Source organism: Bicyclus anynana, chromosome 3, assembly GCF_947172395.1.
Source record: "Bicyclus anynana chromosome 3, ilBicAnyn1.1, whole genome shotgun sequence".
In the NCBI taxonomy this organism is placed as follows: domain Eukaryota; kingdom Metazoa; phylum Arthropoda; class Insecta; order Lepidoptera; family Nymphalidae; genus Bicyclus; species Bicyclus anynana.
In genome coordinates, this window is record NC_069085.1 from 13,040,304 (window position 1) to 13,061,435 (window position 21,132).

At 35.5% G+C, this 21,132-nt stretch overlaps 3 protein-coding genes across 4 annotated transcripts; 1 reads left to right on the forward strand and 2 right to left on the reverse strand.

The window, feature by feature from the left end:
* The first annotated feature begins 57 nt into the window (after positions 1-57).
* On the forward strand, positions 58-2,489 carry LOC112058251 (uncharacterized). The gene is made up of 4 exons (XM_024098957.2): positions 58-349; positions 430-627; positions 1,100-1,224; positions 2,025-2,489. The coding sequence occupies exons 1-4, from the start codon at positions 151-153 to the stop codon at positions 2,181-2,183; spliced, it is 681 nt and encodes a 226-aa protein (XP_023954725.1). The 5' UTR covers positions 58-150; the 3' UTR covers positions 2,184-2,489.
* Positions 2,444-7,187, reverse strand: LOC112058250 (uncharacterized protein C18orf63). Its single transcript, XM_024098956.2, has 8 exons — positions 6,925-7,187; positions 6,694-6,832; positions 5,995-6,172; positions 5,225-5,324; positions 4,601-4,697; positions 3,607-3,744; positions 3,144-3,251; positions 2,444-2,585 (listed from the first exon to the last, which is right to left on the reverse strand). The coding sequence occupies exons 1-8, from the start codon at positions 7,059-7,061 to the stop codon at positions 2,511-2,513; spliced, it is 972 nt and encodes a 323-aa protein (XP_023954724.1). The 5' UTR covers positions 7,062-7,187; the 3' UTR covers positions 2,444-2,510.
* Positions 7,188-8,332: 1,145 nt separating this feature from the next.
* Positions 8,333-20,929, reverse strand: LOC112058252 (centrosomin). 2 transcript variants are annotated; one of them, XM_024098959.2, is made up of 12 exons: positions 20,700-20,929; positions 15,707-15,756; positions 14,518-14,657; positions 13,266-13,385; positions 12,711-12,785; positions 12,567-12,625; positions 11,671-11,710; positions 11,477-11,584; positions 11,100-11,254; positions 10,455-10,526; positions 9,272-10,335; positions 8,333-8,643 (listed from the first exon to the last, which is right to left on the reverse strand). In XM_024098959.2, exons 1-12 carry the CDS (start codon positions 20,720-20,722, stop codon positions 8,450-8,452), a joined length of 2,100 nt encoding a protein of 699 aa, XP_023954727.1. In that variant the 5' UTR covers positions 20,723-20,929; the 3' UTR covers positions 8,333-8,449. The 2 variants fall into 2 exon arrangements, with proteins under 2 accessions (XP_023954727.1, XP_023954726.1); XM_024098958.2 differs by lacking the exon at positions 20,700-20,929 and adding an exon at positions 16,154-16,495.
* Positions 20,930-21,132: the final 203 nt, after the last annotated feature.

The window sequence follows — 21,132 nt, forward strand, 5'->3', positions numbered from 1 at the left end:
AAAATATTACATTTTATCTTAAAATGCAGGTACCTAAGTAGATAAAGATAGTAATTAACCAATAGAAAAGAGGGTAGTAGTAAGATAATTAACTAAATAGTGTATTTTTAGAGGAGTTTGTATTTTATATGATTTTTATAGCTTTGATAAATGGATCGACAAAAGGAAATATTTAAATTTAATATTTTGAACAGTAACGAAAGAGAATTGTCAAAGTTATTAAACAGTGGTTATAACCCTAACTCTGAAGGCGGATGGCCCATAAGATTAGCAGCTCGACATGGGTTACACTCTATTGTTAAACTATTAATGCAATATGGAGCTAATCCACATTTATTAAGTGAAGCTGGTAAATATACTGCTGGTAGGTCATGTCAATAAGCTTCACATTTGAACGTAATTAAAGAATATTTACATTATAAATTACAGGAGCATCAACGTTACAGCTTGCAGTTTTCGCAGCGTTACACTGGGAAGCTGATGACTGGTTATTTTTGTTATCATGCTGCGATTCATCACAGTTAGCTGACGGTGCTGCAGTTGCGATTATTTTTAACAATGAAGCAGCACTAAAAAAAATTCTACAAACAGGACGATGTAATACTAATATTCCAACAACTCTAACAGGTAATTATTTGCATACTAGCGGATGCCAGCGACTTCGTCCGCGTGGCATTCAGTTTTTCACAAATCCCGCGGTAACCATGGACATTTGAAGTCGCGGCAACCGGGATGAAAATTAACCTACGTGTTAATCCAGGATATTATCTATCTTAGTTTTAAATTTCAGCTAAATCGGTTCAGTAGTTGCGGTGTTAAAGAGTAACTAACATCTCTACAAACTTTCGCGTTTATATCAACATCATCATAAGATCAATGACGACGAACGATATTAACTGCATAATATAGCTTTTACTACCCCTACTAGTTGGTTATGTAGCTCCGTTAGTGTGAAATTCTGTTTTTCACAAATCGCTAAATCAGTTGTGTACATGCAGTGTTGAATATTCAATATGTAGGTATATATATATACATAATACAAACTTTCGCCTTTTAAATATGTGTCTTAACTATTCTAATTCGCATTGATATATTTTAGGTAAAACTGTTGATGACTTAGCAAGGGGATACAAAAAGAAATATCTACTAAATGCTCCTGTGCCTGTAATACAAAGTAGTCTTCAAGTAACGCCGAATACATCGCCACATCGAGTTCCTAGAATGGTAAGTGCCTTTTTATTTTGACTAAGTACTAAGTAGGTTGGTTGTAATTATGTATGAGATATATAAATAAAATTGTAGTGACTGTCTGTTATTTCAAATACTTATAGCTATTTAAACGATACTAAGACATTTTTTGTCTTTCTCTTTGACCGGGCTAATTTAATGGGACTTTCACTAAAAGATAAAGGAGTGACGGGAGTAACGTATAGGCTTTTTATCTAGAAATGGTTACCGCGGGATTTGTAAAAAAAAAAACAGAATTTTTATACGTAAGAATTTACGAAGTCCACTAGTCTATAAAAAATACGACCGATCCTTTTGGTAAATGCAGAAAGTATTAATTTTATATTTAAAGTATCATTTTATTTCTTTATATGATATTTTTAAATTACGCTGATATGCCAACCAACATAATTATTTACTAGTGACTTTCTCGATACTTGAAAAAAAAATCTGAAATTTCTGAACCGATTTTGATGAAACATTTGGCGAACATATTAAAAACTGGTTTAAACAAACATATACCTACTTACTAAAAAAAATGTGAATTGGGGATTATCTACCTGTAGTGTAAGTTTGAAATAAATAAAAAAAATAACGACTAGTGAGGTGAGGATACCTGCATACCAGAGAGTTTTCTTAATTCTCTGCGTGTGTGAAGTGTGCCAATCCACAGTGGGCCAGCGTGGTGGACTATTGGCCTAACCTCTCGAATTCTGAGAGGAGACTCGAGCTCAGCAATGAGCCGAATATGGGTTAATGATGATGATGAGGTATATTTTTTTCTTGTCCTTTTGTAGGATGCCAGGAGCCTACAAGTACAGCAACAATCTCACAGGAACTTGTCACCTTCGGTGGCCCGTTTCTTCGATCTTACAGCCGGTCAATCGGCATTGACTCCACCACGTAGTCCTACAAGAGTCTGGTCTTCTCCTTTAACTCGACAACGAAATCAATAATTTCTCGAGTACCAGTTAAAACCCATCATTTATTCGTTCGCGTTCGTAGGTATAAAGGCAGAGTGTACGCAAATAAATAAGGAACTTAGTGAAGTAGGTATTTAATTAAAATGTTTATTAAGACAAAATACAATTATATTTTTAAATTTCAAATAGGTACGACATATTACAATTGTAATGAATAATAAATCATTCAATCATGACAACGAAGATTTTTTGAGACTAATTATGCATTTTTTCTGCGTTACATATGTTCTAATAAAATATAATAATTAAAGAGTAAATTGACATTCAAATAATAAATAATCATGTTTTATTGTTTGTTAATTAATTATTGCCCTGTTGATATTGAGTTGGCGTGCAAAGGCTCACTGCTTGCGTATCAGACATTTCATGATTCACCTGAAAAGGAAATATAGCCGAAATGTACCTACTGGTACACAGATCGTTGCTTGCCTTCAAATAACAACGACTTAAACTAGAGCAAAATTGATTAAGGCTGCCAGTCCACCGAATCGGAGCGAGGCAGCGGAGCCGAGAAACGGAGAAATATTAACCAATAGGATTGAACAAAATCTCCGCCCCTCTTAAAGACAGGGACTAAAAGGGAGGGATAAAATCGGTAAACGGAGCGGGGTTAACTAAATTTAATTTAACATTTATTTATTTAACACAGTCTCCAACTTCGCTCCGCAACCTCGTTCCGCTCCGGTGGACAGACACAGTACGCAACTCCGCTGCGCATTAGTCCGCTTCTCCGCTATACTCCCTCGCTCCGCTTTGGTGGACAGGCAGCCTTACGGAGAGGTTTCCACTAGTGTTGAAAGTGAATTCAAATTTGGAACATGATGAAGCATGGTAATAAATTATAATGTTTAAAAAATAGCCAATAAAAAAATTCAAGTAACATGTTCTAAAAATAAAATAAGACTGAAAACCATTTTATCATTGAGAACTTACGTTTCCGGAATAATTGTCGGCGTGATTTGCTTCAATTGTTAGAGGGATTCCAAGGTAATTTGGCATCTTACTTTTTAGACAACTGATAAAATTCGTTAATATCAACCGCTGCAAGAAAAGGAAATGTAGGGTAAACAGTATAAAATTAACGTTGACTGTACCTATACATATAAGTACTATAGCTACTCGATGTGAAATGTTTATCGACAGACAAATTATGAATGATAAATCTCTAGTCATTTAAGACCTAATAAATATTATTTTAATTTTGATTAATGATTTTCGAACAATTAGATATTAATTGTTCTAAGGTAAGCATAGTTTGAATAACATTTTATAAAAATACAATACCTACCTACTATTTTTTTTATTAGGTATGAAATGACACCAGTTTTCTTGTTAAACATTTCACATAGATTTTGGCTTTATGTGGTATAGATTGAGCACCCATTTTTTTACTCACTTCTGATGGTTTTGGTAGCGGCGTGATGATGGGAAAGTTTCTTGTCAAGCAAATGGCGGGGTATGTCAACGGGTCTCCGCGCCAAAATCTCACCGTATAGTAACTTGGAATCTCATTTTCGGGCAGACGGTAACCATGCTAAGCATAGGTAAGTAGTAAGTAAACATACAATATTATGACAAAAATATTATTGAACGAACGATAATTATAAAATTATTATTGAACGAAACAAATATATGTATCTATATGTATAGGATTATACACTCCGCGCCACAAAACAAATCCCGCAGACGCGGCGCTAATGTTTTAATGTCGCTCATTGTTATTTGGTAATGGCGGTATTAGTGTCATTTGTGTAATTTTAGTTCAGGTTTTAGCCGCGGGACTTTTTTCGTGGCGCGGAATTTAGTCGCTCTGAGTGCGGAGCGGTGAGTCATTCTGTCTCCGTATATTGAAAAGTTAACACTATTAGAGCCGGTGTTTCATGTTTGTTCATTTTAAATTCAGTGTTTGTGTATGCGTGTATTTCGAATAAAATTTGGTTCATAAATAATTCTGGTAGTGTGAATATTAGTTTCAGATCGGTGTTCTAATTTTTAAATCCACATCCTGTCTCCTAAGAACGTCCGTTTGTTCGCTATAAACTCGAAAAACTACTGAACGGATTTTCATGCCGTTTTTACCTACCTATTTATATTTATTTAGAAAAAATCAGTGGTTAATTACATTATTTTAAGTCTTAGAATAAAATATTTTCATATCATTTACTTTGTTGAACTTTATAATCCCCTTTCCCAGGCATAAAAGAAAAATAATTACATAGATAATTGATTTCGATGAAAGCATGCATAATAGTATCAATGTAGGTAGGTACTACATTAGTCTAAAAATCTTAAGTAAGGAAAAAACAAAATTTTTCAACAAAAACAAGAAATGGTTCAAATAAATACTTCATAAATTAGTATATTTTTTCCATACTAACAATTTAACTTACTATATTTTTCCAATGACGTCGCAAGTCTTTGTAACACTTGAAAGTAGCAGACTTTGGTAAAGCGTCGTAATGTTCTTCTATGATACCTTTATTGAGGCTTAAAACATAATAAAAGATATTGTAATCTATACTTATAATAAATCTGTAGAGGTCAATTCTGTACATGAAATATATTATTTCATGAAATGTAAGTACCTACTAATGAAAATTGTATTATTAAAATATATTATTTCATGTACAGAATCAGAATCACTGATATAGCTATCTAATCGATACTGATGCCAAAAATACAATCAGTAAAATTTTTGTCTGTCTGTCTGTACGTTCGTTATAGAAACAAAAATTACTCGACGGATTTTAACGAAACTTAGCACAATTATACGTCATACTCCTAGGCAGGTTATAGTATACTTTTCATCACGCTACGATCAATAAGAGCAGAGCAGTGAAGGGAAATGTTGGGAAAACGGAAGAAGTTACTCCATTGTTACAGCGATACTACTGTAAGGGCTGGAATAAAGAGGTCTACGTGCAGACGAAGTCGCGGGCGTCCGCTAGTATATAATAAAGAAGTAGGTACTCAGGCTACTAATGGTAGGTACGCTCAGTGTACCTAATACTTACCTGGGAAGAACTCTAATATTTTCACCCTCACCATATTTTTCTCCTTTATATTTTAAGATGTGGATTTTTACTGGTTTCAACTGTAACGTTAGTGTGCTCTCTGCAACAAAAAATTGTAAAAACATCGAATAAAACATTTGCTTATGTAGGTTAATTCGTGAATTATACAATCTTTTTTTTGCTTAATATGCAACAGAACAGTATATATAAATAGATAAAATAAGGAATGAGTATATAAGAGGAAGTCTGAAGGTGGCGCCAGTGACAGAAAAATTGAGGAGTAGAAGGCTAGCTTGGTATAGACATGTAATGCGTAGGGAGGAAAGTCATATTACTAGAAAAATGTTGAATGTGCAAGTAGAAGGACATAAGAGGAGAGGAAGGCCAAAGAAGAGATGGTTGGATTGTGTGAAAGAGGACATGTGTGTAAAAGGAGTGGATGATGAGTTGACGAGGAATAGAGACGAATGAAAAAGATTGACATATTTTTCCGACCCCACTTAAGTGGGATAAGGGTAAGGAGATGATGATGATGCAACAGAACAGTCTATAACTATTTTTAGTTATGGTATACCGTAGTCAATACCATACCATGAGTCCATACAAACCTCCATTGTTGTTAGGTAGTAGACCTAATAAAACAATCACCCATCATTGCGCGAATTTGGCCTCTTAAGTTTGCAACTTTATTTATCACCATCACTTTACTTTAATAATACAATTTTCATTAGTAGGTACTCACATTCTCATGTGAAAAGAAAATTACTTACCGTGCATAGCAATCTTGTATCGAACTCCATCTTGAGGTCCGGTTTCAGTTAAAAAATTTCGATTGTTTATAAAATAATTATATCCAAGGATATTCCAAGCTGGTGCAATTTTAGCGGACATAGTGTAATGAAAACACATTTGGTAAATCTCCGATGTTACTTCGCAGATTGGTCCCGCCTATAGGTATGTACAACATCATTATCAACCTCTTTGGCCTATACATTTTTTTTTGACTGGGCTAATCTCCCGACTTCTAGGCGAGGGGATTTTATATGGAAAAAAACCTCACCCACATAGACCCACCACGTTGCTATAATAAGGGTAGGCGAGCCTAAAGTTTGACTCTGTAACGATCACTATCGGATATCAGGTTTCTAAAACTATATTATCTCTGGAATTGGTCCAAATATCACAAAGTGAGCAGTTTTAATAAAATTGGTTATGATTACGAGTAAGTAATAATAGTGCCTATTATCGGCGTGACAAGAAATAGAAAAAAACTTCCATCGCCATCTCGCGGAAAAAAGCGGAACTAATTTGGTCCATACAAGATACAGGGCTAAAACGGGCTAGTGGCGGCCCAAATCTATTTTATATGTTTAGTCAGATACCATCAAATAATAGTATGAAAGAGAACATTAGCAAAAATTTAGCAAATGGTATGAATAATGAAATGTATAAAGGTACGTTAAACTTACTTCAGACAGAGAAAATTTCATAAACAACGAAGTCAAACGATCATAATCATTTCCTAATTTGTTGAAAATAATGTGTACCTCCTTCAGGTCACTTTTATCTGGACACGCCATCAACGACGAAGCAGAAAAGATTATCATTCTAAAAAAATATTTAAATATACTTAAACGTTTTAACCTCTTAAGATACACCATGATTTTCAAAAATTGGTTTTTTTCTAATATTTTACGTACCTGCATTTGAGTACTTTCCAATGATAATTCGAGGGCGCAGAGCGATCATGTTTATCATTAATATTAGCAACAACTTTAAGGTAACCCAAATTATTGAAATTTGAATTTGGTATGGTGTATCCATATTCGTGATTCATATTTTATAAGATTTTTAGATTAGGCGGCAAAACCTATTCAAAAATTACACGTTACAGAGTTTAACGTTTCCAAAATATTTTAATCACTACTTCACATGAAATATTTTTTACTTTTCTACAACAGTGTTTTCGCGCCTTTCGTAAATTTACCACAGACAATCTTTATACTTTGAAATAAGAACGGGATTTTTTTTTCAAAAATAGTATGTTCACGTTTTTGATGTATTAATTTGAATCTTCTATTTTCAAGTTTCTCTGTCTACGATTTCAACATATGATTCCAACTGTACCTTATCTGTACATATCCAATGAGTTTGATGATAATCGGACTTTTGTGACCGTACTAAGTTAGATCCCTTCATTGTTTGCTAACTGCTAAACGGCAAATAAGTTGAAAATGACATCCCTGTGGTTGTGGTCGAGTCATTTTCTAGAAACTAAAATATGACCAGTCAGTATATTATTATAATGCATTTTTTTTACTTTTACTTTCATACTTAGTAGTTCTGTAAAGGTGCACAAGGTTGAACAAAAGAGTTTTAAGTGATTAATTCGATTTTCTCGGTGGACTCTACCAAAAGTTTTAGTAAGGTTGCCTTCGCCTTTCTAAAGCAATGGCATGACTTTACTAGGACTGACTGACTGCTAGCGACGGACGATCGACTATACAGGACGTCCCGTAATTAATGCATAAAACGCTAATGATAGAGACGCCTAATTATCTAAAACTAATTTGACTAGTTTTCCAAAAATCCCTCGGGTGACCAAGTTATATTTTTTTTCGGATTTTTCAATATTTTGTACCTTTTTTCAATGCTATAGCTGCTGGAATTAAGATTTTGAAGATCTGATTTTTGTTAAATTACCAATATACTTTGATAATATTTTTATAAATAATGATTAATTTGTTTTGTACAAGACGCTTTGAATGCAATAATTATTTTTCTTTCGTTAAGATAAATAAATTGTCCTGTAAAAAAATGTATCAAGTTGATGTGTACTTGTACACATAGAGGTTTGTAAATTGGTACAAAACTTGGGTCCATTCTTTGTATTTACAAAGTTACTGGTAAAAAACTGGGACACCCTTTTTATGACCACTTTCGCCCTAACTGGGCAAATTATTTGATAGAAATTACTAGGTACTTGATGACTGGTAAATATAGGTAGTTAGTAGACATTCGCTGAGAACGGATTTTGCGTGAGGACTAAAGAAATCTAAGGGCGGACGAAGTCGCGGGCATTCGCTAGTATAAAATAAAAGCAAAATATAATACGAAATATTTAATAATAAAGGTCATAAAGAACATTTTAAGTAAAATAGCGTAATTAAACTTACAAAAAGTGAAGATTACACTTGGCACATAATTATGAATTAAATTGAAGGTTTACTGTTGAAGTTCAACGTGGTCTCGAACCTGGCGCAGGACGCCGTGAGTTTTGTGTATTTCCCTACATATGGCTCGCTGCACACCTCGCTTTCTCATATTGGAAGCGTTGAGTTGTATTAAGGTTTCTGCTAACGTAGCTTTGCTTCTTGCCAATTTCTGTTTCAGTGCCTTATTTTCTTCGTATAACGAGCCTGGAAAGAAAAATAAATAAATTAATTATTCTCCTACTTACAGTGCGACACAAAAGAATAGAAAATAAATGAGGGCGCTTAAGTCACTTAAATATTACTCATGTATGTGATTTCAAAAAAACCGTTTCTTTTCAAGTGCTTATAGTTATTCGTATTTACATAACAATTAAACATAATCCAGCTTTGTTAATAATTTTGTCTGTCTGTGAAGTTTCAACTGACAGTTGTATTAGTGATGCGAAACAATTTCATAACAGTTATAACATAAAATAACAGCTTGACGACGTAACTTTTGCATCACGTGTACGTGCTGACATCTAAATTAAGTCGTCAAGCACTTATCGACTTTATGTTATGACTTTTATGCAATTGTTTCGCATCACTAAAAGAACTGTCAGTTAAAACGTCACAGGGATCATCATTCGGCGTGCGAAGAATAATCTGCTGCGGTTATGGGTACGGCTGAACCGATTTTAATGGGACTTTCACTGAAAGACAAAACGTTTTTGATAAATATATAGTCTACTTTTACCCCGAAAAAATACATAATTCCCGCGGGATTCGTGAAGAAGTAGCAGACGTTTGCTAATATTAGTTAATAAAAAAAATAAAAAAAACAAATACTTACGAGGAGATAAATTAACAGCATCGTTATGTTCTAAACTAGAGAGCCTATCACTGTCTATGCCTTGATCTGGAGAGGTCGAGCGATCCTCTTCCAGCAGGCCTTCGTGTAACTCGACCATTTTATCATCTTCCATGCCCAATTTCCGTGTCACTTCAATTTCTAACTGCGAATTAGTTTCCATTGCTGCGGACAATTTTTCTCTAGTTTCTTCGAGTTCTCTTTCAACTCGTAGCCTGTCGTGTTGAGCTCGCGCTCGTTCAAGTGACGCTTGAGAAGCTTGCACGGTCGCTTCGTCTGCAGCTCGCCTTAGAGAACGTTCCGTCTCCATAAAAGTTGCTTCTAGTTCTTGTTTCTCTGCACGTAGTTTCTCCACCAGTTGAACATTATAAGCTATTTGTTGTTCATTATCTGCAAGCCTTGATTCCATAGTCATCAACGCAGCTTTCAAAGTTTCTAAACGTGTATTAGTATCGACCGTCGCAGAGCGCTCCGTTTCCAAAACAGCTTTGAGTTTGTCGTTTTCATTGACTAGATCATTGATTTGTTGCATCGCATAATCCAATTTTAGAGTCAAATCTTTTTTCTCTTCTTCCAACTGTTCGTTGCGAACAGACATCTCATTCTGTTTCAATTCACTTTCGTTTATGGGTTTGTTGTCTTCGGAGCGTGATCCATAGGATATTCTCGAACGACGCGCGCGGGATCTATTGGCTTCGGACATACTCTCGCGTATCGTTACACCGGTATGGCAGAGACCAACTCTAGCCAGAGATACGTTTCTGTCTGGTTCCGACCAACATTCTGACTCCGATATAACATCTGCTTGAGGGAAATGTCTCAGGGGCTTCCTAAGTGAATGCCGATTATCATCGCCGCACGCCATGTGATGTCCGAACATTAATGTTAAATCTTCTATTCTCATAGAATGTGAAATATCGAGGTTACTCTCGTCCATGGTCAGTTCTTCGGCCATAGACTCGTCCAACTGCAAACCCACCGGCAGTGCTAGGGTTTGTTCCAAAATACTCTCAGCTAGCTTCTTTTTTTCTTCACCGAGGACGCACCTTTGAAGAAATGTTTGTACATATTAATTTAAAATACTTAAAAACAAACAGGACTGTTTTAGGATTCAACCAATAGCCATAAATCTATGGCTATCATCTAAAAATATTAATTTACTTACTTGTGGGATAATAATTTGTCCAAGAAGAATGCCAGGCCTTGAAGACGTTTTGTCAAGAGCTGTTGTAGATTTCTGAAAATTTTGTTTAGAATTTGTTATCATCTGATTGATTAACACCATAATTATAAGTGGATACACTGACAGAAAAATTGAGGAGTAAAAGATTAGCTTGGTATGGACATGTACTCATAATGTGCAGGGAAGAATGTCATATTACTAGAAAAATGTTGAATGTGCAAGTGGTGGAAAGAGGAGAGGAAGGCCAAAGAAGAGATGGCTGGATTCTGTGAAAGAGGACATGTGTAAAGGGAGTGGAGGATGAATTGACGACTAATAGAGACGAAGTGAAAATATTGACATATTTTTCTGACCCCATTTAATTGGGAAAGGAGATGAAGATATTATTATATATTTATTATGTGAATGGTCCTCTATCCTCCGTTTTCTCTTTATATGCAAGAGGATTTGGAGGACCCATCATCAAATGTGTCCGCCAATGAGACAGTTACATACACGTTAGTAGGCCTAGGTATCTCTTTTGTTCCATTGCAATGATACTTTTAATTCCGCCGCTATTGGTCAATACATATGTTATTTTCTCTTCACAGTGTGTGCTAGCCCTATAGAGCGAGAGTAGCAACTTACCCGGAGGAATCTTCATTTTGCATACTGTCAAAGTTATTTTGTAGTGTTCTAACTTTGCTTTCCAAGTCCTTGATATGCTCGTCTTTACATTTTAATATCTCTTCATATTTCTCTATTTGAGAATCACTCACATGTGCATAAGTCAATTCTTTGTCCTGAAAATATATATTTTTTTTTTATCAAATAAGGGCATACTGAATTTGTTTTAAATACTGTAGCGCTGCTCCTAAATCAGTATTTTATATTTCTGGTCAGGTTATAAATTGGGAGTTACTATTACGAATATTTCATTCACGTAAGACTGAAAAACTTAAAGAGTTTAAAGTTCTTTCAGAAACCAAGATCTAGATTCGACATCAGTATTAAATGTATCATACCATTTTCAATTTTTTCATCTCTTTGTCCTGTTGTTGAAGCTTTTTCATGCATTCCTTGATCATGTGAAGAGCTTTACGATTTTCTTTTTTGAGCCGAGTCAATTGATCCTATAAATAAACATAATACATTGGAAAATGATATGAAAATAATTGAAAAACAAAAATTCATTTTAGTGAATAAAAAGTTTTCTAACCATATTATCTTCACTCTTAATAGTCACACCTAAGTAGTCACTGAAACAAAGATAACATATAAGTATATTTATTTAAAGTTATAGTATACAAATGGTATGCCCACAGGCCAATACAACATCAGCCTCAGGAATCCAGGTATACACCTGTATAAAAGTATATGGAGATGATTATATATAATGTATAAATAAGGATCTGATTAAATAATTGGTTTAATAAAAGCATGTTTCTTGAAGAAACCAACATTTTTATTTATCAGACCTTTTGCTCAAAATGTCTGTCGGTGTAACACAGCCGGCAAAGTAACATTTGAAGCCATACAATTTTTTAGTATTATTTTTTTCTGATATCAACAAGCATAGCAAACAAGTAGTAGAAAAACAAATCAATCACAAGTCTTCCAAAAATGTCAAAAACTTATATAATATATACTATAGATGAATCTTAAATATTGTAAAACGTTGTAGTAAACTTTTATTTAATAAAGTAATGTTTTCTTTATTAAAGTACAATTTTTCAGTTTTCAAAATCAAGTTTTTTTAGATATAAGTAAATTGCTGGGTGGATAGGGTAGGCCATGGCCGGTGATGGGTATTTCCTTTTAGCTGCCTCGTTGCCACTGGTTAACATATGTATCTTCATTATTGAAGTCCTGGATCAGACTGTTAACTTTTAAGATTACTATCATATCATGTACTGGGAAGCTAGCAGGCAATTTAACCCTTTAGACTCTTTCACATGTAAGCTCCAAATTCCTTCTATTTATTTCTTCTATTCCTATAACAAGGAAGGCCTGATCTAGTAGTGGACCATTCATCGTCATCAACCCATATTCGGCTCACTGCTGAGATCGAGTCTCCGAGCTCAGTCAAACCATTCCAATAGGCACAATACTCACCCCGTGGCTGATTCAGATTGGTATGTTTCATCCACAGCGTCTGTTGGTGGGTCAGGAACCTTTTAAAAAAAAAAACATTAATTTATATATAGTTAGTGAGATACTTATGTAGACAAATTATTAAAAACGTGGATTTAATGTTACCTGAGATGGTTCAAATGCTTCTTTTTTTATGATACTGGTGTTTGAAACATCTGCGGCATCCATTGATATTGAGCCCTTTACAACAAAACAAGCTATTAAAATTAAACTAATATTATAAAGGCGAAAGTTTGTGTGTGCATGTGTGTGTGAGCATAATATATACTCCTTTATGCCTCAACTACTGAACCAATTTGGCTAGTTTGGAATGGTGATTGATTTTATACTTTTTATCTAGAATAAAGCCATGGTTCCCGCGGGATTTGTGAAAAACCGAATTGCGAGCGAACGGAGTCGCGGGCATCGGCTAGTATAAGTAATAATAATAAATTTATGTGCGTACGATTTAATCTAATCATTATCATCAAATCAACCAACGTACATTCACTGTTGGACATAGACTATTGTATGGTTCTAAACACGACAGTCCCGAACCTCTTGCAACTGTAGTGTCCTCAACAAAACTAACAATGTAATTTTATTTGTGTGCAATTTCATCCAACTTCATGAAAAGGATAGTTTTCTTTGTAGTTTCTAGTTAAACAAATATTTTTTTACCTGATGCTCTAACACATCGATTGCCTCTGCAGCTGCTGCTAGCAATTCCTGTTTGTCACTCAGTTGTCTCCTCAACTCCTCTACTTCCACTTGAAGTCTCACATTGTGTTCCAATAATCCCTACAACAGTTACAACGAAGCATTAGTAAACAATAAACATATTACGTACGTAACAATAAACGTTTGTTGAAGTCGAAATTGTACAACTAAACTATCTCTACTATATAAAAATAAGTAGGGTTTTCCTTCCTGACGCTATAACTCCAGAACGCACGAACCGATTTCCACGGTTTTGCATTTGTTGGAAAGGTCTCGAGCTCCGTGAGGTTTGTAGCAAAAAATTCAGGAAAAGGTAGGCGTAGGGTAGAGTAGGGTAGGGTAGAGGTAGGGTAGGGGTAGGGTAGGATAGGGGGTAGGGTAGGGGTAGGATAGGGTAGGGTAGGGGTAGTTGAAAGTTTACATCGAGTTTCACGCGGACGAAGTCGCGGGCGTCCGCTAGTGCTTTTTAAAACCTTTCTTCAAACATTAAGACTACAACAATTTTACAAAAAAGTATTATTAAAGGTTTTATATGCTTTACTTTACTACTATTTTAGGCAATAACTGTAATTTTAATGTTTTATGACAGGTTTTAACTTCAGACAAGAATACTGATATTGTTTCCAATACATTTCCTTCAGTAAATGATCCAATAGTAGAAACACAAAATCTTAAGATTCTTAGCTGAACTGCTGGTGCCTATTTTGGTATTCACAATTTTAAATCAAGTAAAAAGAATGTGATTATTATTTGTATATCTTTTAATCGCCCATTATTAAAAGGCAGCATTGAGCTCCTGTTTCTAAATTCTTTTAAATATTTTGTATCTTTCTTGTAATATCATTATCAACCCGCATTTGACTTATTGCTCACTGGTGAGCATAAGTCTCCTCTCAGAATGAGAGGGGTTAGGCCAATAGTACACCACGCTAGCTTGATGCGGATTGGCCGTCTTCACACACATTGTGAATCAAGAAAATTTTCAGGTATGAAGGTTTCTTCACGATATTTTTCATTCACTGTTTGAGACACATGATATTTAATTTCTTAAAATGCATAACTGAAAAGTTGGAGGTGCATGCCTCGGACTGGATTCGAATCTTCGCCGGAGGCAGAGGTCATATCCACTGGGCTATCGCGGCTTTGTAATAAAGTGTATTTTCCATAGGAGCAATGTTGATGGATTGATAGAGGATGAAACAAATTCACTCACTTGAACAGCGGGCGGCGCGCCGGCTCCAAGCTTTTCCTCTAGAAAATAAATCCGTAACTTTAAATTGAAATTCTCCTTCCTTAAATTGTTTAACTGTTCTTCATACTGCTTCATGCTAACGCCGCTAGCCGTTGTCACGTCTGAAACACAAGTTTTACAAAAACATAAGTGAACGTACTGACGACCTCCGTGGCGCAGTGACTACTAGACGTAGGTCCTGGGTTCGATTCCCGACTGAGCAGATGGAGGATTTCTTAATTGTCCCAGGTCTGGCTGGGGGGGAGGCTTTGGCCGTGGCCTGTTACCGGCAAAGACGTAAGTCCTGTAGAAACCGAAAGGGGTGTGGATTTTTATCCTCCACCTAACAAGTTAACCCCTTCCATCTTAGATTGCATCATCACTTAACATCAGGTGATATTGTAGTCAAGGGCTTACTTGTAAAAAATGAAAACCTATATATGTTGTGCCTAATGGAATAAGAGCCTGTTATAGCCAGACATACTTCATTTTATGAAGGCTGACAGTTGGTTGCCTATGCTACTTCCGTGGGTAAGTGCGTTTCCAATTATGGTGGCTAAACTAACGGTGATGGCTAACTATGGTGGCTTTGGAAGATAGAAAGTTTTCTTCAACCGTCCCAGTGTAAGGCGTATTTTTTTAATATCTTGCATCGCCAATCGCCTATAGTGGGGTAATCGTCGTTACCTTATTGTTAAATAAGCAAGATATTTAACAATAAGGTAACAAGGGAAATTAAAATTTTAAATGGTGCAATTTGTATAGAATACTGTTACTAATAATCCGAGCACAGTTTACTCTATCGCCCACCGAGTGGCTTTGAGCATTTTTATGAGGTCCAAGCAGCAAATCAGAGGAGTAGCTGAATTCGGAGCACTTTTTGCGGTGATTTGGTAGTCACGTCACATACTTATATATTAGTATAAAATCTTTGGTTTCTTTATTAAAATTATTTGCAGTATCTATACTAATATTATAAAGCTGAAGAGTTTGTTTGTTTGATTGAACGCGCTAATCTCAGGAGCTACGGGTCCGATTTGAAAAATTCTTTCAGTGTTAGATAGCTCATTTATCGAGGAAGGCTATAGGCTATATTTTATCCCCGTATTCCTACGGGAACGGGAACCACGCAGGTGAAACCGCGCGGCGTCAGCTAGTTAGTTATACGTACCATGGCCGTCAGTTGGTAGCGTCATTTCTTGCAGCTTGCGCGGGCTGGTGCTGCAAAATGGCCATAAATAAGTCTTTGTTTGCAAAACGGTCGTAATAAATCTCATCGTTATAAAAAAATGGAAAACCCAGTCACCGCCTTATTGACAGTTTCTGTATGAACAAGATAAGTTAGTAATAATTAAGTACCTAAATTAATAGGCACTCTACAATATAATTTAAACAATTGCCTAGTAATCGTAAGTTGTCTTTACTTATCATTTTACCTACTTCTATAATAACAACGGGCAAAGATAGATAATTATAGTAAATACATAATATTATTACTTATTTATTATTATTATTGCGTATTACGTAGTATGTACCCACATAAATGCATGTAGGTAACAAAGTATGTGTGTAGAAGGTAGGTATAACTTCTATTTATTAAAATGAGGTTTATAGGTACCTAAAAGGCGTCGTAATACTGGTCCCATGTTTTGAAGAGTTCATCCTTGGTAATGTAGCCATTTTAATGTTACAATTTACAACACTATATCACAAAAAATACCACGACTTAAATCACTGTACAATCTCAACGTCTATTAATAAATCACACTTAATAATAATCTTTAGTAGAATTCTTTGGTAATTGAGGGTAAAAAGAAGGTTGTGCTAATACTAAAAAAGTAATTTACAAAACTAGAATCACATTTTGCACGTATTACAAGTAAACAAATAAAAAAATGTAAACGATGCCGTGTCGAATGTTTTGACGGCACACGAGACGAGATGCAGATTGCAGAGGACACTGAAATTAGGGCAGATACAGTTCGGGTACAACTCGGGAACATTCGACGTATTTCGTGTTTACGAAGACAGGGTATACTTTATCACTCCCAGGCGCGGGTGGGATGAAAAGAGATAAACATAGCGGAGGGCGACACGACACAATGGTACAAAGGGCGGAGACGGATGCAGGTCATTACATATTGTACAGAAATAGACCTAAGAGTTGATCAGTAGGTAAGGTGCTCTCAATTTTAGAATATGATACGACATATTAGACATAGAGCAGTAGGTAAATAATAATCGTAGGAGTTTAAGTCGACAGTCTAAAAATTACGTAAGCTACCTATACAATAAACACTTAACTGTTTATGTAGCAGGTTCAAAAAACATGTGCTAAGTAGGTAAAAGACCATTTTTTTACTTACCCACATTTTCCAAAAACAATATATCTTGTTCTAAATCATAACAATTGTTATTTTTGGTCTGTTTGTTTGATGGGACTTTATTTTATCTACCTTTGTCAGTCTTTGAACGGTTGATTTCTACATAAAAAAAAATCACAGAAGTAGGGGAGAGCGGGGCTGAACGTGCCGATTTTGACAAATCCTCATATAATTCGAATAATACAAGTACTATGTCTAATGGTAGTGGTTCATTTAGTCTTTTTCCAAATTTAGTCTCGAATACGAATTTACTGTCAAATTTTCCACATTTTAAATATTTTTTGAAAAAAAAGTGATTTTTGTATGCTGCGGCGGCAAGGCACTACCAACCCCACGATGGGGCAAGTTGTGCCGTAGCCGAGGTCGGTTGTGCCGTTCATATGCTAGGTGTTTTACATGAATCCCTTTATTGAAATTAAATGAAAATCTGTCACTGATAAGTAAGGATTAAAATTGAAAGAATCAAGTAACCAAAAACCACCACTCTACTCGCACGTCGGCATTAGTGACGTAGAGTCGTTCAACTACGGAACCCTACACTGCGCGGGACTCGACACACAGTTGACCGGTTTCCCTGATAGGAAGTAAGTGTGCCTAGTCAGTTAGCCACGGCTGAAGTTTGCCGTCAGACCCAACCTGGAGCCTTTAAAAAAATATTAATTCCTAAATTGACCCAAACTAGGAGCCAAAACTATCAAATCCCGGTAATAAAGTATTGTTTGTAGAATACTGAGACAGAAAGAAGTAAGCTGCTCTGACTTATACTGATATCCAATAATGATTATGATTGTAATAGACAGAAATACTATCATCTTAATGTGCTACCCAATAAGTGAGAAAGTTTGTGCCCGTCAATAGGACATTAACAAACATATTCAGAATTTTCTACTCCTCCGTTCTCTTTTGTATGTAAGTAAAAATAATTTATCTATACTAATATTATAAAGAGGTAAAGTTTGTAAGTTTGTAAGTTTGTCACATTTTTTAAATGGGGTAATCTTCGGAACTACTGGTCCGATTTTAAAAATTCTTTCACCAGTAGAATGCTACATTATCGGGGAGTGCTATAGGCTATATTTTATATTGATATCATATATATTAGCCGAGTTATCACAGTTTTTGTCATACAGGTCGGACTGAAAATCCTCTTAAAAAGACTTATTCGCATGCGCTGCCTTAACTATTGTGTAAAATTGAAATTAATGTATGGAGACTTTATGTATCTTTAAAAGTTCTACAAAAAAGTCCGCGACACCATATATCTATCTTCTATATATTAGCATATATAGTACCTTTTGTGTTTTAAAAATTATTAATTTTATATACTTAGGTTTACGTCATTATTTATACAACTAAACTTTAATCCTTATTAAAATATATTATTTAATAATCACAAGGATATTATGGAGATAAGATTTGCCCTTTACAGTATGTTAATTACTTAAATAGTTTCGGAGATAATACAAAATTTCTAAAAGACGCAGAAATTCCGCTATATGACGCCCGGCGCTTTCATTTATGTAGTTCCCGTTCCCGTGTGAATATGGGGATCAAACATAGCCTATGACACTCGCAAATAACGTAGCTTTCTATTGGTAAAACAATTTTCCAAATCGGTCCAGTGGATCCAGAGATTACCTCCTACAACCACACGAACTTTACCTCTTTATATTATTACCATAGAAGTCTCTATTTCTCTTGGTCATACCACCATGACTCTCGAAGGACTGGACCGATTTTGCTAAGGGTAGGAGTAAGATAGAGAAGTTACAGGGTAGGGTAGGGTATGGGTAGGGAAGCGTAGGGGTAGGGTAGGTTTAGGGCCGGGTTTAGGGTAGTGGTAGGGTAGGGGTAGAGGTAGGGTAGTGGTAGGGTAGACGTACGGGTAAGTGGTAGGGTAGGGGTAGGGTAGGCGTGAGATAGGGGTACGGGTGGGATAAGGGTCGGAAAGAGATAGGGTACGGGGAGGGTAGGGGTAGGATGGGGGTAGGGTGTAGGTAAGGTAGGGGTAGGGTAGGGGTAGGTTTGGGGTGGGGTAGGCGTAGGGTGGGGGTAGGGGTAGGGTAGGGTAGGGTAGGGGTAGGGTAGATGTAGGGGTAGGGTAGGGTTGGGGTAGTGGTAGGGTAGGGGTAGGGTAGGGTAGGGGTAGTAGTAAAGTTGACATCGAAATTTACGCGGACGAAGTCGCGGGCGTCCGCTAGTGTATAATATGTTTATAATAAATAATAAATGTTGAATACAGTTTGTTTCATGTAGGATGGTTTGGGTGACAGTTCTTTTTACTTTTGAGAGTTTGCTGCGATTCAAGATAATAGTATGTATTATGAACGTCATACAGGTGTCTGTCACCATACCCATGCTATCTGAAAAACACTTTAGTTACTAGTATTTTACATAAATTGTTGAAAAAAAAAGTGTAAGCAAATGAGAGTAATTAAAAAAAGAATACTTACTCACATTTATGCGAGTAGTTCATTGACAACCAACTAATTTACTAACAACAAGTATGCAAAGTAAGACAATTTGATATAGATAAAGACAAGGATAAATCATTTATTCTTGTAATTACTATGAGTATAAAACACTCTATTAGTGTCCTTTTCTATAACTGGGAATAATACACATTAATCAAGCGATATCAAATACTGTTCAGAAAATTATTACATTTGATAAAATATCATTAACATCTGTATGACACAACAGTAAAGGTTGTTCTTTCTTCCGATGCTTTACTTATTATTATAATTATTCAAATATTTTTTTCATATTTAACTCTTCAAAGAGAGGACTCTTGTTCCAACTTGTATCAGTAATCAAAAATTGTTATAAACCTTTTTTTTTACTGTTACTCTATGCTCAGAAATTTTTATTACTCAATAGCCGGTTAGCTACCAGAATCAAGAAATTAACATAAATATAAAAATTGAGCTCAAGATGAAGCTACTCACAGAAAATTAACTTGATAGTAATCAATTGTAAAAATGCTCCTCTGATCCTGGACTATATGTTACAATGCAGTCTAACATGCTTGTAAGTTGTACCTCACATTATTCTTCCCATACATTTTCTTTTTACACTGTACCATACTGGAGTTTGGCATAACATCTTTGATGGTATGATGGTAGCTAGCCATGCCTGCTACCTGACTAGACTGGAGCCAAGTTAGAAAATACAAAATCCTAAATTGACCTGTACTGGGAAGCGAATGCAGGATCTCTCTTGAAAACCAGAGTATTACCAACTTCGCAGGAGATGTGAGCACATACAAACATTAACACATACATACGCTCGAAAACCATAAACCTCCTTCTTATGCAGTCGAGTAACAAGTCCAAGATGATGATGATGACACTTTTGATTGTGTAAAGCTGTAGACAGCTTTTGAGCACGCTGGGGGCGCAAAAGCTCTTACTGTGATCGAGCACTTGGGAAGTTGGGCTCCGAAGAGCGGTTTATTTTAACATCATCAAAAAACCGATCTTCGGATCTTCGCTCTACGGGCGTCTCTTGCAATATATCGTCAATATGTTGTCGATATACTTAATTTTATAGGTAAAGTTTGTGAGGTTTAAGGGAGTAATCTCTGGATCTACTGAACTGATTTTGCCAAAGCCACGTTATTTGAGAGGGTAAATGAGGGAGATATATTTATCCCCATATTCTCACAACCCACGAGACCGGAAACTACCCGCGTGAAACTACTGGCGGAGTGTCTGCTAGTTTAGTTTAGTTATTGCAAGGCTATTGCCTTTAATAAAAATGTAGTAGATAAGTACTTACATCAAACCGCCCTCGACAGACATGATTAGTGATAACCACAATTACAAAGTAAGTGAAAGTAATTATGTAAACACAAACGCTAAATTAGTAAGACAATAAAATATATTTGATTTTGATAAAATTTAAACTTTTATTTCTGAAAAAATGTCAGTTAGATTTTCAAATTTGTTTTTTTTATATAGTATCTGGCTATATGGCTCTGGATTCTAGCCTCTTTGAGCTATTTTTTTTAACTGGCTCTATAGCCTTTTGCAAAGAATTACTTCCATAGAGCCTCGTAAAGCTCGTATAGATTAAATTACTCTTACCACTTTCTATTGTTATGAGCTGTCTGTTTCATGTTAGACGAGCTCAAAAAGATTAGAACTCCATAACTAATTCCTCTATGAGTGCAATTTAATTTTTACTTTTTAGCCGTTTGTGGCCCAAAAGT